At 40.7% G+C, this 16,863-nt stretch overlaps 1 protein-coding gene across 2 annotated transcripts in view; it reads left to right on the top strand.

Annotated features, from left to right (window-relative positions):
* Positions 1-16,863, top strand: part of NTN4 (netrin 4) — a 132,916-nt gene that overhangs the window by 91,881 nt on the left and 24,172 nt on the right. For both annotated transcript variants that reach the window (XM_003808248.4, XM_008960329.6), the window contains exons 6-7: positions 14,976-15,189; positions 15,865-15,980. In XM_003808248.4, the coding sequence (XP_003808296.1) occupies positions 14,976-15,189; positions 15,865-15,980 (330 nt within the window). The remainder of the gene's footprint in view (positions 1-14,975; positions 15,190-15,864; positions 15,981-16,863) is intronic.

The raw sequence follows: 16,863 nt of genomic DNA, 5'->3' as shown, positions 1-16,863 counted from the left end.
CCTCCTAAAGTGCTGGGATTACAGGCTGGAGCCACTACACCCAGCCAAAACTTTACAAATTGATGGATAATAAAAATCAGTCACATTTGGGAAGAGAAGTGGACGAGGTCATGAAATTCTCTAAAATGTCTTCCAAGAAGAAAGTGAAATGCAGTAATTCACTGAATAAATAAATAGTATACCATTCTACTTTTGATGAGGACATGTAATAATCAAGCAAACAATTAGAAAATATCAAAATCTTCAGAAGGTCTGGACAAAATTAGAAGGTGCATAAAGAAGAGAATGAGCATTTAGTGAATGGCTGTCATGGACCAGACCTCATGGTAGGTAATTTAGCAATGTTTGTGTGCTAAGTTATAGCTTTATGTGCTATATTTTCTATTTTACAAATGAAGACACTGAGACTTAAATTGATTACAGTTGTTCCTGTTCCTCCATCCGCAGTATCCTCGAGGGATTGGTTCCAGGATCCCCGAGGATAGCAAAATTCGTGGATGCTCAAGTCCCTTATATGAAATGGCTTAGTATTTTCATATAACCTATGCACACCCCCCTGTATACTGTAAATCATCTCTAGGTTACTTATAATACCTAATACAATGTAAATGCTGTGTAAATAGTTGTTATACTGTAGTGTTTAGTTGTATTGTTGTACTGCTATTTTTTACTGGGTTTCTCCTCAAATATTTTTGATCCACAGTGGGTTGATTCTATGGATGCTGAATCCACGGATGTTGAGGGATGACTGTATATAATTTGCCCATGTTCACATAGCTGGTCAGTGCCAAGGCTGGGATTTGAACCCAGGTTAGTCTGACTACAAAGATCCCATGACCTGCAAAGATCCAAAGAACTGTATTACACACCGTGACCCAGTTAATGACAACAGAATCAAAACCCAAAGGAAGAAATAAAAAGATATATATTTTAAAGGCAAAAATAATTTTTAAAGAACCTAGTTTTTTTGAAAAAAAAAAAAAAAGTAAAAGCCTTTAGTTTTGTAAGGCCCTGCTTACTGATAAATAGCCATGTAGTATTTGAATCTAAAGAACTGATTTCATCCTAAGGAATCTTAGTATAGGAAAGATGGAAATGACTGGAGAATATTCCAGATAGGCCAACAAAAACCATCAAGAAAAGAGAGATACTAATGAATAAGTGTGAAAGATGATAAATATTGTCAGATTATCCAGGAAATTTCTCAAGGATACTACAGCAACTTTCTATAAATACTCAAAAGGTGTAAGGGGGAAGTAGAGGTGTGGCAAAAAATAATTTACTTTCCTTGAACAAAGAGTTCTAATTGGATATAATTGGGTGAAAGGAATTTCAGATTGATTAATGTGAAAGAAATTTTGCTGCCAGTGAAAGGTACTTACGGGTGGAGAATGTCCCCTATCAAGTTAGAATAAATAACTTTTTTTTTTTTTTTTGAGACAGGGTTTTTGCTCTGTCACCCAGGCTGAATGGAGTGCAATGGCATGATCACAGCTCACTGCAGCCTTGACCTCTTGGGTTTAAATAATCCTCCCATCTCAGCCTCTCGAGTAGTTGGTACTACATGCACATGCCACCACACTCAGCTAATTTTTTTTTTTTTTTTTTTTGTAGAGAGGGGCTCTTGCTGTGTTGCCCAGGCTGGTCTTGAACTCCTGGGCTCAAGTGAACCTCCGGCCTCAACCTCCCAAAGTACTGAGGTTACAGGTGTGAACCACCGTGCCTGGAAAGAACTTTTCTTACAAAAAATAAATAAAGCTGGACTGACTGAAGCATTAAATATAGGATATAGTCTTGCTCTGGGAAGGTGCAGAATAATCTGCTTTGTTTTGACCATTTGAGTTTACCATAGATTTGTTGGGGTGGTTTTCTGTTTCTAGTATCCAGTATCCAGTACTGCAATCCTGTGGTGTTAAGATATTATTCACAGAAACCTATAAAGAGCAGTATGGACCTTCTAGGAGGTTCATCAAAGCATAAAATCATTTCATGATTGTTGCTTATTAAGATGCACGTTCATTTATTAGTGTAACAAAGGTGAGTGATTTGCTAAAATGAGTCAGGCATTGTCCTAGGTTTGGGGGATACAGTGATAAAACAATGTGGTTCCTATCCTCTAGCCCTTTACAATGTACTATAGTGACAGCAGTGTGGTGAAAAATCAGAAGATTATTGGAGGCCAAAAGATCATCAATTATTAAGAAATATTTTTTAAATGACACAAATCGTTCAATTTAAAAAACTCAACCTAGATTTATTCAGTGCCTCTCATGTGGCAGGCCTATTCTAGTCACTGTCTGTACAGCAAAATTGTCTCTATCCCCATGGAAATAGACTCTAAATAAATTTACCCAAGTAAATATGTAATTAAAAGCTATAATAAGTGTTATGAAAAAAAAAGGGGAGCATGACAGATTATGGCAGGATGAACCGCATCAGTTCAAAGGCGAGACTGAAGATAGACACAGTTAGGTTTGTTTCTCCAAAGGAAAAAGGAGCTAGGGATAACTCCAGTTCCTGGCTAGGTGCCTGCATAGATTGGAAATACAGGAGGCTGAACAGGTGGAAAAATAAGGAAGGAAGGAAGGAAGGGAGTACGGGAGGGAGGGAAAGGGGAAGGGGAAGGAAGGAAGGAAGGAAGTGATTATGGGAGGGAGGGAAAGGGGAAGGGGAAGGAAAGGAAAGAAAAAGAAAGAGGGAGGGAGGGAAAGAAAGAAAAGAGAAAAGAAAAGAGGGAGGGAGGGAGGAAGGGAGAGAATGGTGCACCCAAGTTTTCCCATGATAAAATTTGTCTGTATATGCAAAAGTGCTTTCTTCAGTTTTAATTAAAGTAGCAAATCAAGAATATAAAATTGGCTTTTTAGCTGCCTAAGATCTCTTAGATATACCCAGGAATAAATAGTAACTGGCCCAACTACAACTAGTAAACATGAAAGGAATGATACAGAAATTAAATAGGGAATCTGAGCAGTAGTCACATAGCAAGCATTAAAAATAAAGGCTATGGCTGGGCGCCTGTAATCCCAGCATTTTGGGAGGCTGAGGCGGGCAGATCACTTGAGGTCAGGAGTTCAAGACCAGCCTGGCCAACATGGTGAAACCTTGTCTCTACTAAAAATACAAAAATTAGCCAGGTGTGGTGGCACACACCTGTAACCCCAGCTACTCAGGAGGCTGAGGCAGGAGAATCACTTGAACCCAGGAGGTGGAGGCTGCAGTAAACCAAGATCACGCCATTGCACTCCAGCCTGGGCGACAGAGCAAGACTTGTCTCAAAATAAAATAAAATAAAGGCTATGACTTTTGTATTTATTTGCATTATGCATTTAAATGTGTATAGAAGACAGGAAACAGACTTAAATACTGTACATTTATTTTTTAAAGCTTTAGAGGCAGATCTCATGCATCCTACCCCTCTTTTGGGTAGGATGTACAAAAACTCAGGAGACACTGAACTTCAGTAAATGAAAGGCAAATCATAATTCAGATTGTTTTCTTATTAAGCTGATTCAAGTGTAATTTTTTTTTTTTTTTTTTGAGACAGTCTCGCTCTGTCACCCAGGTTAGCGTGCAGTGGCGTGATCTCGGCTCACTGCAACCTCCACCTCCCGGGTTCAAACCATTCTTGTGCCTCATCCTCCCAAGTAGCTGGGATCATAGGTTTGCACCGCCACGCCCACCTAATTTTTGTATTTTGAGTAGAGATGGGGTTTCACCATGATGACCAGACTGGTCTTGAACTCCTGGCCTCTAGTGATTTTACCTGCCTTGGCCTCCCAAAGTGCTGGGATTACAGGCATGAGCCATCGTGCCTGGCCATAATTTTATTTGAAATTAAATACCCCTTGAATATTGTGGAACTAGCTACCATTGAACGTAATGTATATAACATTGCAAGGATCAATAGAAAAATGTTCCCTAGGATAGTAAAGGGGTACCATATGGCCTTTCACAGAGTAAAGCACATTTACAACTTTTTCTTATTTTTTTATAGCTTTTCATCCACTAGCAAAAATAGCTGATAGCAGAAGGAAAGAAGAAAACAGTGCCAAAAAGAAAAAAAAGATAAAAGATCTCATTTTTTCTACTATTTAACTTCACACTCTATTTATGTATATAACAGTTCAAATTGTGTCCTTTCTTCTTAAAGCTGTGTCTCGAAATCATCTCCCTTAAGTCCCCCTTGCTCTAAGAATTCAGCAGGCAGCTGGGCAGCTTTTGGAATGACTTCACTATTAAAAATCCCCCTCAGAAATTCTGTAGGGCCTTGGCCTTTTCAGGAGAAAACAATGTTGGGAGCCTGGAGGCGCTGCCGAGGGAGTGGCCGCGCGGAGGGAGTGGCCGCCGGGGTCTTGGTGAAAGATCTTGACAAGCAGCTTCTTTCCCAGCTAAGGGCCTTGAACTTTGAGTTCTGTTTTTAGAAAAGCTAAATCAGGAGCAAATACTTTTAGGGTATTTTTCTCCCAGTGTAGCTTTTATAACAAAATAACAAAAGTTAGAGCCATCAGGTAATATTAAAGGAGGCCAGTTTCAGAGCGGTAAGATGCTGAATTCCATTGGTGGTTTCAACAGTGAGCTTAAGATCACAGATCACTCCCTCAGTGGAAGACAGGCAGACTCCTAGAGTTCTAGTGGAAGGTGGGAATAAAGATGAACCGGCAGCAATTACCTCCTTTGACTCCATCATCAAAGGCTATAGCAATCTCTTCAGAATAAAGGGAGCCATAATGGTTCCATTATGTTCCTGTTTTGTGCTTGTGTTTGTATACTTTTTATATTCATGCAGGTTGACTGCTGTGACTCTTGTCCTATATGACATTTCAGGACAGCAGGACCATAGATCACACCCTCCTTTTTTTCAACATACTCTGATCCACAAAATAAGAGTAATAGGTTAATTTTTTTTCTTTTTTTTCTTTTTTTTTTTCAATTGAGACAGGGTCTTGCTCTATCACCCAGGCTGGAGTGCAGTGGCGTGATCTCGGCTCACTGCAGCCTCCGCTTCCCAGGTTCAAGCGATTCTCCTGCCTCAGCCTCCTGAGTATTTGGGATTACAGGGATGCACCACCATACCCAGCTAATTTTTGTATTTTTAGTAGAGACGGACTTTCACCATGTTTCTCGGGCTGGTCTCTAAATCCTGACCTTAAGCAATCTGCCTGCCTCGCCCTCTCAAAGTGCTGTGATTACAGGCATGAGCTTCTGCACCTGGCCAATAAGTTAATTTTTTTTGTCCAAGGAAAGGAACATATAACAGGAGAGTAACTTAATTCCATAGAACTTAGAGTAGTCAAGAAAGCAGTGTTCCTCTCTGATACAAAGGCAAGGAGGCTATTTTGAAAGCCAGTTAGATCATTAGTTTCCTTTAAAAAAAAAAAACATATCTACAATGAGGCAGTTTGTTGCTCCTGTATTCTCATGCACCCTGAACTACCTCGGGTATAATGCTTACTGCCCTGTCATTATCTACACTTCTCTCTTCCCTCACTCAAGAGATATGACTTTTTGTAGTCATCTTTGTATCTTCGGCCCCTAGCATAGTTCATGTTAACCTTAAAGTTCAATAACCCTTTGGTAAAGTTGCAAGTGAATGAATGAACGAGTGGTGAGCATTTTTATACGAATAAGTTTCATCTAGATAATAATATCCTTTTTTTTTTAGCATTTGGTGCCACTAGATGCCTGATACATTGCTAAATATTTACATACATGATCTCAAACCTCACAAAACATCTCTGTGGCTTCCTTCATTAATGAGAAAACTGACAGCTGAAGAAGTTAATTTCACAAAGTCTTGTAAATAATAAGCCTCATCACCAGAATCTAGTTCTGGATAGAATCTAGTCATCTAGTCTGATTCCCAAGCTTGTGCTCTTACCAACTTTATTATATTGCTTCTATTTTATTTTCTGTCTTCTAAGAAATCTTACAGCAAATTTCCAAACAACTGTATTTATTGTCAGCCTTTGTGATTGATACAAATATTAGTTTTAGAGCCTTATGCACGCACAAGATATTTGAAAATGTGTCCATCCATCGTTTCATTAACAGGTGTGTTTCCTGCTAGAAAGTCCTACACAGCAGCATTGCCTCCTTTTCTATAAATGCTGCAGGGGCCCTGCTTCACTTTCAGATGTATTGCTGCAAACATATAACTATAGATAAAATTTCTATCATATTCAGCAATTATCTAAATTCATTACTTGAAGGGAATCTGTTGTGAAATCTTTTGTAAAGTACTCATTTCCTCTACCTCATCTGTTTCAAAACTTTTGCACTGTTACCATAGATTTTCTTCCAGTAGAACACTTGGGTAAAGAAGGTACCAGCCAGGCATAGTAGCTCATGCCTGTAATCCCAGCAGTTTGGGAGGCTGAGGCGAGTGGATCACCTGAGGTCAGGAGTTTGAGACCAGTCTGGCCAGCATGGTAAAACCCCATCTCCACTAAAAATACAAAAATTAGCTGGGCATGGTGGCGGGTGCCTGTAATCCCAGCTACTCAGGAGGCTGGGGCAGGAGAATCACTTGGACCCAGGAGGCAGAGGTTGCAGTGAGCCGAGATCACACCATTGCACTCCAACCTGGGCGACAAGAGCGAAACTCTGTCCCCCCCAAAAAAAGGTACTATTCAAAGTAAGTCTCATGCATTATTGATGAACTCTTGTGAAAATATCCGGAAATTAAATTGACATTTTTAATAATTTTGTTTTGCCACCATGGTTGTGGGTGAGAGCAGGTTAGGGCAGATATTTTGGGGGGAAAATGATGACTCCAGTGATGAATGATTTACCACCTAGACAGGCCATACAGCTTCTAAATATACCTGGTTACCACTCAGTGTAATATTTTGGCTCTTAAGGACAGTTCACCACAGCTGTGAACACTAAAAATTATAACGAAAAGAATAATTAATGTCAGCATAATAGTATATGATGATGGTTCAACTGTTGGGTCTAACAAGAAGACAGGCCGGGCATGGTGGCTCACGCCTGTAATCCCAACACTTTGGGAGGCTGAGGCAGGTGGATCACTTGAGGTCAGGAGGTCAAGACCAGCCTGACCAACTGGCAAAACCCCGTCTCTACTAAAAATACCACAATTAGCCAGGCGTGGTGGCATGTGCCTGTAATCCCAGCTACTCAGGAGGCTGAGGCATGAGAATAGCTTGAACCTGGGAGGCGGAGGTTGTAGTCAGCCAAGATTACGCCACTGCACTCTAGCCTGAGCAACAGAGCAAGACTCTGTCTCAAAAAACAAACAAACAACAACAAAGACAAAGCTGAAGTTAAGAACTTCTGTCAGTCTGGGTCATAACTTTGACATTTATTGTGAAAAAATAAGTTCTTGGGTTGCATTTTAGAATCAACAATTAGTAAGAAATATATGTTGGGGAATCAGAACTGAACCAGAACCTGAGGAGATCCTTTTTCCTTCCAAACAAGAAGAAAATATGTTTGCATTTTGGAAGAAAATAAGAAAAGTAGATTGTATGTGTCAGATATTGACTGCTATCAAGCTTCAGGAGATAAGTATGCAAGGCAGACCTCGGTGTGAGTCTTGAAAAAGTATGCCATGAAAGATGTCAGGGCCTTCGGCCTGGAGCTAGTTCTGCATAGTTTCCAAATGGTATCTTTATCTTGTAATTATGTGAGAAGTCATGCTGACAGAAATCTACTAGCACATATGACAGAAACACATTCTTCTCTGGCCATTCCTGAAATGAGTGTAGCTTTTAAAATATATGGTAGAAGGGAGAGGTCAACTCCTGGAAATGCTTGAATTTTCTATTAGAGGAAAAGATAGGAGTGGTGGACTACCATATATTACCATAGAAGGGGTTCTTATAATATCTTTCTTCTGGCTAAATCTCTCCTATCTGCTTTAAGAACCAAATTGACTTGACTGAGTGATATAGTAACTATAGGTTTCGTCATCTCAAAATTATATAATTTTCATACTAGATTATGTGATTTCATTTTAAGTAATGTCTACACTGTTTTGAATATAGCATTTTGATATATTCATATTGCATATTATATAATCCAAATGAATTATTTCTTAATTAGAAACAAACCATAAATCAATAGTGCTTTGATACTTTAAGAGAAAAATCCCTAAATGTTCTCATAATAAAAACCAAGTGAAGAAAAAAATTAGGAAATTTAATGTAGAGACAGTGCTTATCATAACTGTATGAATATAAAGATGTTCTCCTTAGAACCTCAATGTTTTAGAGGCAAAATCTTTACTTTCCTCCGGTGTAAAGATTTTTAAAATCTTGGAATAATTCTTTTAAACTTGGGATCTCTTTAAGGACCAAGACTGTTTTATTCAAGTTAGATCCCTAGCAATTTGCACAGTACTTAGCACATAGCAGGTGCTCATTAAATGTTTGTTGAGTAAGTGAATGGGTAAATAAACGCTGCCTTAAATACACACATTATTAGCCTTTCAAACAGTGTCTCCTATGCTGTTTTCCTCCATTGTCCTTTGTAAATAGTGCTTATATCATAGCCTTTTAATTCAGTTCAAGGGTCATTTTTGAGCAGCTGTAATCTACCATTTGCTAATGTCTTACTAAGTGCTAGTGATGTACATTATCTCTGGTTTAGTCCTCAACAAAACCTGGTAAAATAGAAATGTGGGGCTCAGAAAGGTAAAACAAATTTCAGCTAGGAGTTAAACTCAAGTCTGCCTCCGCTAAGCACTGCAGGGGATAGGTGAGTGAGGCCCATGCTCCACTTCAAAGAGCTTACAGACCGGTGTGATAGACAAAGAAAACCCCCAACTGCCTAATGCAAAGTAGAATGTGATCAGAGCTATAAGAAGAAATGTTTCTTTAAAGCACTGGAGGGTTACAAAGAAAGGGTAAATCATACTCAACTGCATTGGAATAAGGAATGATTTCTAAAAGAAGGTGGACCTGTCCCTTGTGGGCAAGTGGAGCTACTGCCCTGGCTTCACATTTGGTGAGGTGGGAAGGGGTGGCAGAGGAAAGGGTGTTGAATCCCACTTTTCTTTTCTGAATATCATTGTATGTCAAAAGTTCTGTCTTTAACAAGGAAAATACCAACAGAGCTCCCACCTTGAGCACGCTAATCCCCCCAAATGGTTGAATTGCAGCAACCCTTAGGGGTGACATTAGATATAGGTTTTGAAGGACATATAGAATTTTGAAAGATTGTTATGGGAAGAAAGATTTCACTGTTGAAATTAATAAAGGCAAAGAAACAAGAAAGATGGAGGGTGTGTCTAGAAATTGTCCCAATTAATTAGAACAAGGGCTATATGCAAGAGAATAATGAGAGGAAGGACTGGAAAAGTAGGCTAGACCTCTGCTATGAAGGACCTTACATGTTTGGCTAAGGAGTGACCACATTTTGGAAACTACAAATGCTTCATAAACATTAGAATTATTATTATTAACATTTGTTGGTTGAGTGAGTGAGTCAATGAATGAGATTCTAATAAATGAATGAATATGAGGTTATCCAAGAAGATAATTCATACCTTTGGCAGAAGAAGCAACATTTCATGCTCTATTGTAGTGGTTCTCAATGAAAGAGAGCTTATGGGGAGGGGCGTGGGGGGAAGGTTGCACAGATGTTAGAAATTTTTTGCAAACCTCACACATTCATACTGGTTTGAGAACCATGGCTCTAATGATTATTGGTTAAAGAGATGAAAGAGAGATCTAAACAGTAGCACAGTACACCATCAGGGCCTGTATTTCTCCAGCTTCTGTTCTCACAAAAGTCACCAATGACCTCCTGATTGATGGTGTTGCTGGCCTATTGTCCATCGTATGTGACTTGAGCATTCTGCACTGTTTGACACTGTTAACTGCTTGAAACTTTCTCATCCTTTGGCTTCTTTTTTTTTCTCTCCTCCTTCTCTACCTTCTCCTTAATAATCTTTTTGCAAGTTATTGCTCCTCCAACTGCCAGTACCTATGGATGTTTCCACCGTGTTCTATCCTTGATCATCTTCTCACTCTACACACCGTCCCTGGGAAGTTTCATCTAGCCCTCCTAATTTCAACTGCCATTGGGTGACAACTCTCAAAACTGTATTTGTGACCCCAACTTTTCTCCTAAGTGTCAGAATGTTTCCAGGATATATTTAAGATAGCCTTTAAGCATCTCAAGCTTAATGTGTTTGATCCTAAACTCATTCTCTTTCCCTTCCTTCCCTATCTCCACCCTCAGCATGGATCTATCTGCCCCAACTTTCTCTAGTCCTCTCTTGTAGATCTTTGTGAATAATGTCACTAATTATTCAGTTTCATGAACTAGACACCTGAAAATCTTCCCCGACTTCTATTTGTCCCTCAACAACCCTTTCTTCCTCTTCCAGATGGTCTCCAAACCCTATCTATTCTAACTTTAAAAAATAAGTTTTTCATATCCAAACTTACCTCCCATTCCCACACCTACTGTCTTAGTCATTTCCTTGCTGTCTCTCTTTTCTTTGATTATCCTGCCACCAGCCTCTCCCCACTCTAGTCTATACAATGCCTCCAAAGTGTCTGTCAAAATTCAATTGTAACCGTGCCATAATTCTGCTTTATAACTTCTTATGATTCATTATGCCCATAGGACAAAATTCAACCTCTAAAGCTAGGCAATTCCACAACCTGGAATCCTATTACCATCCGACCTGACTCTACAGCTTTTCTTCTGCCTCATCTCCTTCAACTGCTTTCTACTCAGTGTACACTCAGGCACACTAAACTTCTCACATTCCCCACATGGGCTCTTTCACATAGGATTCCCACAGCCTGGAATATCCTCCAGGTCAATTCCACAGATGCTGATTAGGGCATCTATGATGTACCAGACACTGTTCTGGGGCCCCAAAGACAAAAATAAGAAGATAAAGATCCTTCTGTCAATGAATTCAGACTCTACTAGTAAGGGAGATAGGCATATCAACAAATAATTATTTTAAGAAACTGTTTAGTGGCTGGGCGTGGTGGCTCACATCTGTAATTCCAGCACTTTGGGAGGCTGACTCAGGCAGATCACTTGACGTCAGGAGTTCGAGACCAGCCTGGCCAACATGGTGAAACTCCATCTCTATTTAAAATACAAAAAAATAGCCGATATGGTGGTAGGCACCTATAATCCCAGCTACTTGGGAGGCTGAGGCAGGAGAATAGATTGAACCCGGGAGACAGAGGTTGCAGTGAGCCGAGATCACACCACTGCACTACACCCTGGGCAGTAAAGCAAGACTCCATCACAAAAAACAAAAAACCAAAAAAAAAAAAAAAAAAAGGCTTTTTCACCAAATTATTTTTACATGGAATGTCTCAAACAGATTTAAGGCTGCAAACTTGTTAATTTTATAGTCGTTTGCTTTTCAAAGTGAAACTCAGAAATACTTAAAAATAGCTGTAACATTTGCATTAGGAAAGATGATGTTTATTCCAGTTTGCATTTTTATGGTGAAATAAAATCCTTTTCCAATGGAAAAATAATAATAATAATAATGATGCACTGTGATAGGCACAAAATAGAAATATATGCAAAGAGGCAGCATAGAGGAGAGAGTGGCTAACTGTCTGGAGGGAGTGGGACAAGAAATCCTGTCAGAATCTAGATGGACAAGGTGGGGAAAGGCCACACAGGCATGGCCAAGGGCCAGGGGCACTGAGGCATCAGAGAGTGTAGCATTTCCAGGAAGCAGTAAGAGCCCCACACAATGCAGAAATGTAAAATGCAGAAGGGATGAACGGTACACCCAAAAATAGCTAAGACGGTCAACTGTATAGTGTGTGTTTCTTACCACAATTTATTTATGAAAAATTTATTTTAAAAAGATGCACTGGGGAAAGTGTCTAAAGACTGAGCTGGAATCAGCAATTGCCTTCCTTGCCCTCCTTTTCTTTTTTCTTTCTTTCTTTTTTTTTTTTTTTTTGAGACAGAGTCTCGCTCTGTCACCCAGGCTGGAGGTCAGTGGTACAATCTCAGCTCATTGCAACCTGGGCCTCCCAGGTTCAAGAGATTCTCCTGCCTCAGTCTCCCAAGTAGCTGGGACTACAGGCGTGCACCATCACGCCCGGCTAATGTTTGTATTTTAGTAGAGATGAGGGTTCACCATGTTAGCCAGGCTGGCCTCGATCTCCTGACCTCAAGTGATCCACCCGCCTCAGCCGCCCAACGTGCAGGGATTACAGGTGTGAGCCACCACGCCCAGCCCCTTGCCCTCCTTTTCAACTTGCAAACTCCTAATCATCTTTTATGAACTGGCTCAGATCGCTAAATGATCCCTCCTTTGTTGATCCCACCTGATTCCCTCAGCTTGTATTGCCTTCACCTTTCCTCTGTGTTCCCACAGTGCTTTATGTGTACCTCTGTTACAGCACATCACATGTATGGAAATCTTTTATTTCTTCTCTGTTTCCCCCACAAGACTATAAGTTCCCTGAGGGCTGGCACCATTTCTCAGATAAACATAGGTCCTATATCTCTATAAGAATTATCTGATGGGCACAGTGGCTGGCACCTGTAATCCCAGCACTTGGGAGGCCAAGGCAAGAGCATCACTTGAGCCCAGGAGTTCAAGACTGCCTGAGCAACATAGTGATACCCTGTCTCTACAAAAAAAAAAAAAAAAAATTAAAAATTAGCCAGGTGTGCTGGCATGTGCCCATAGTCCCAGCTACTTGGGAGGCTGAGGTGGGAGGATCTCTTGAGCCTGGGAGGTCGAGGCTGCAGTGAGCAGTGATGTGCCATTGCACTTCAGCCTGGGTAACAGAGTGAAACCTTCTCTAAAGAAAAAAAAAAGAATTATCTATTGGATTAGTTAGTTAATTTAATTTACTATTAATCATGTACCAGACATCACACTAACTGCTTTGCACACATAATCTCTTTTTATCCTTACCACTGCATGAGGATAGTTCCTATTTTTATTGTCTTTACAGATAAGGGAACTGAGATGAGAGCCTAGGTATCTTGCTCAAAGTCACACAGTTAGTCAGTAGTGGAGATTTGAAGCCAAACTGATATTTTAAAGGAAAAATAATCAATAAAAGAAGTTTCCAAGGGGAAAAAGCAGAGAACAGGATTGAGAATATTAGTTGAGAAGGTGCAGCATGAAGAACTGGCTTCTTCAGTGTGTGACACTGTGCTACGCACCTTGCTGAAGTAGTTTCATTTAAAATCATGTCAACTGCATGAACTCTCCATGAGATGCAGATACCACAATAAGGAAACCAGGATCCAGGAAAGTTATATTTCTCACCTGAGGTCACAGAGGCTCTGGGAGGCAGAGCCGTCAACCAAGGTTTCTCCCAGCGTTTCTCACTTGATTCTCAGAGAAAGCAGTGGGAAGATGAAAAAGATTTTGAAATGGAGAAAAGATTATCCAGAGGACCCTCTCAGTGAATTAGAATCAGACTAAGTGGGTAGGTTGATTGAGAAGCCTAGGGAATTTCTGAGACAGCCACTGTGAGAAATATTATTTTTTTTTAATCCAGGAAAATTTGAATAAATAGAGTTGATGGGCTGGGCACAGTGGCTCACGCCTGTAATCATCCCAGCACTTTGGGAGGTCGAGGTGGGCAGATCGCTTGAGTCCAGGTGTTTGGACCAGCCTGGACATGGTGAAACCCCATCTCTATAAAAAATACAGAAATTAGCTGGGCGTAGTGGCGTGTGCCTGTAGTCCCAGCTACCTGGGGGGCTGAAGCAGGAGGATTGCTTGAGCCCAGGAAGTTGAGGCTACAGTGAGTGGAGATAGCACCACTGCATTCCAGCCTGGAACAAGAAAAGACCCTGTCTCAAAAAAGCAAAAATAGAGTTGATGAGCATTGGTTTTGGAGATCCAACTGAAGTTAGGGCTCATGAATTTGTGATAAGCCCAGAAAGCACATTTCACACATACATATATATGAAAAGTGTATATATGTATGTATACAAACACATAGATATACACTTTGTTCAACTACTTTTGCCATCCCAAGAACAAAGAAACTGCTGCAGGTTGTCAGACTGTGAGCAATAAGTAATTCCAGGAGTAGGGAGAGGGCTGAGGAGAAGGACTTTTGACTAGTATTAAAGACTTACGGCCAGGCGCAGTGTCTCACGCCTGTAGCCCCAGCACTTAGGAGGCCAAGGTGAGAGGATTGCTTGAGGCCAGGAGTTTGAGACCAGCCTGGGCAACATAGCAAGACCTTGCCTCTACAAAAAAAAAAAAAAAAATTTTTTTTAAGTAGCCAGGTATGATGGTGCCGGCTTGTAGTCCCACCTACTCGGGAGACTAAGGCAGGAGGATCGCTTGAGCTCAAGAAGTTGAGGCTGCAGTGAGCCATGGTGGTACCACTGCACTCTGGTCTTGGTGATAGAGTGAGACCCTCTCTCAAAAAAAAAAGCAAAGCTCCTCAAAAGAGCTATCTGTTCACATGCTCGAATTCCTCTACTCCCATACTCCCCTGAATCCTCTTCCACTGGGTTCCCCTCTCACTATGTATTACACTGAAACTCTTCCTGTGAAGAACACCAACAGCCTTTGTGCTGTTCAAATGCAATACTCCATCACATGCCCCATCTTCTTTGACCTTTCAACATCTGCCACAGCTGATGCTGCCCTACTCCTTGAAACCTTCTTTGGCTTCCAGAACACTATACTCTCATGACGTCTTTTCCTTTCTCACTGAATCCTTCCACCCTGTCTTCTTTGCTGGTTCGTCCTCATCACCCCAACCAAAGGGCATTCATATTTCATGCCTTCCATATTAGGATAAATTATGTGTTTATTTTTGCAGCAGACATGCTTTTCTGATTATATCTCGCTTATCTGTCATTTAATTAGCTTTCATTCTCTGAGCATACACTCACTGGCTAAAGAAGGAGTCTCAGAAATATGCTGTGTGGTGAAGGGAAGCCACTTGGGGATGGTCAAGCCTAATGTTCACACGGGTGATCTACAGTCAGTCTTTGATCCTTGCGTGTCCTCTCTGTTGTAGCGTGTTCCTGCCATCCAGTAGGATCAGCTGTCCTTCCTGCCAACTCAGTGACCTTCTGCGACCCCAGCAATGGTGACTGCCCTTGCAAGCCTGGGGTGGCAGGGCGACATTGTGACAGGTGCATGGTGGGATACTGGGGCTTCGGAGACTATGGCTGTCGACCATGTGACTGTGCGGGGAGCTGTGACCCTATCACCGGAGACTGCATCAGCAGGTGAATGTGCAAGGCTCTTGCTCTCAGCTGCATGTATTTCAGGCTCTTTTGAAAACCTATAGTGATTTGGAAAATCTTGCATTCTGTTAATGGAGCAAAGATGTATTTGCACATCTCTTTTAAAGAATTTTTGTCAGGCTGGGCGTGGTGGCTCACGCCTGTAATTCCAACACTTTGGGAGGCTGAGGCGGGTGGATCACCTGAGGTCAGGAGTTCGAGACCAGCCTGGCCAACATGATGAAACCCCATCTCTACTAAAAATACAAAAAAATTAGCTGGACATAGTGGTAGGCGCCAGTAATCCCAGCTACTCAGGAGGCTGAGGCAGCAGAATCGCTTGAACCCGGAAGGCGGAGTTTGCAATGAGCCAAGATTGCACCATTGCACTCCAGCCTGGGCAACAAGAGTAAAACTCCGTTTTAAAACAAAACAAAACCAAACCAATAATTTTTGTCTAATTACAAACTCAAGTAATTTGTTCTTGCAAGATTCTAGAGATATCTAATTCATTTTGCAAAATAATTATTGTCTTCACAATAGTTCAAGGAAAACACTATTTCTGGAAAAAGGAAGAATGGGAAGGCAGAAGATAAGGTTTAAATCTCTATAGATTCATTTCTATACAAGTTCTAAAAAATTCCTGAATACGTTCTTTATCATGTTCTATTTTGTTAGCCACACAGACATAGACTGGTATCATGAAGTTCCTGACTTCCGTCCCGTGCACAATAAGAGCGAACCAGCCTGGGAGTGGGAGGATGCGCAGGGGTTTTCTGCACTTCTACACTCAGGTGAGATGGATGTAACCAGGCATCATATTTTCGGGTCTGGTCTTATGTAACAGTGATACGTGACAAACCAGGGTCCAGCTTTTGGATCCTATGAGGGGAACTCTTTAGTTCTGGGGTTTCATGGTATAATAAAGTAGTGACTCCCGTAAGTATGAAACTGTAAAATATAGCTAAGGGGTATTTTAACACATTTTTGTTTGTTTTCTGATGATTAGAGTAATATATGTAGTTGGTATAGAAAATTTGGAAAATGCAAAACATCATAGTAAAAAAAAAAAAAAAAAAGAGGTCACCCAAAATCTCATTATTCCACTGTTAATACTTTGGTATGTTTTTCTCACTCTAAAACACAGTTAAGAGCCTACTGAGTGGGGTGAGTATAATCCCAGCATTTTGGGAGACCAAGGCAGAAGGATTGCTTAAGGCTAAGAGTTCAAGACCAGCCTGGGAAACATAGCAAGAGTTATCTCTACAAAAATTAAAAAGTTAGCCCAGTGTGGTGGTGCACGCCTGTAGTCCCAGCTACTTGAGAGGCTAAGGTGGGAGGATCACTTGAGCGGTCAAGGCTACAGTGAGCTGTGATCGTGCCACTGCATTCCAGCCTGGGTAACAGAGCAAGACCTTGTCTCAAAAAAAAAAAAAAAAAAGCCTACTGAATATATTAGGTTTGGAAATTTACAGATCCATTGAAAGGAAAAATATTCTTATAAACCTAGCTTAACTTAATAGGTACAAAGCAAAAGCCAGATGTGAACTCCTTATGTTTATAGCTTTTTTACAACTAGAAAGCAAAAGTAATTCTACAAACTAAATATAAGCCAAATAATGAAGCCAAAAAAATCAAATTAATGACATTAACTGAATATGAAAAATGATTTGTACC

The sequence above is a fragment of the Pan paniscus genome, chromosome 10 (assembly GCF_029289425.2).
Source record: "Pan paniscus chromosome 10, NHGRI_mPanPan1-v2.0_pri, whole genome shotgun sequence".
Lineage (NCBI taxonomy): Eukaryota > Metazoa > Chordata > Mammalia > Primates > Hominidae > Pan > Pan paniscus.
Note: the sequence above shows the minus strand (reverse complement) of the source record. Positions and strands in the feature narration are given on the sequence as shown.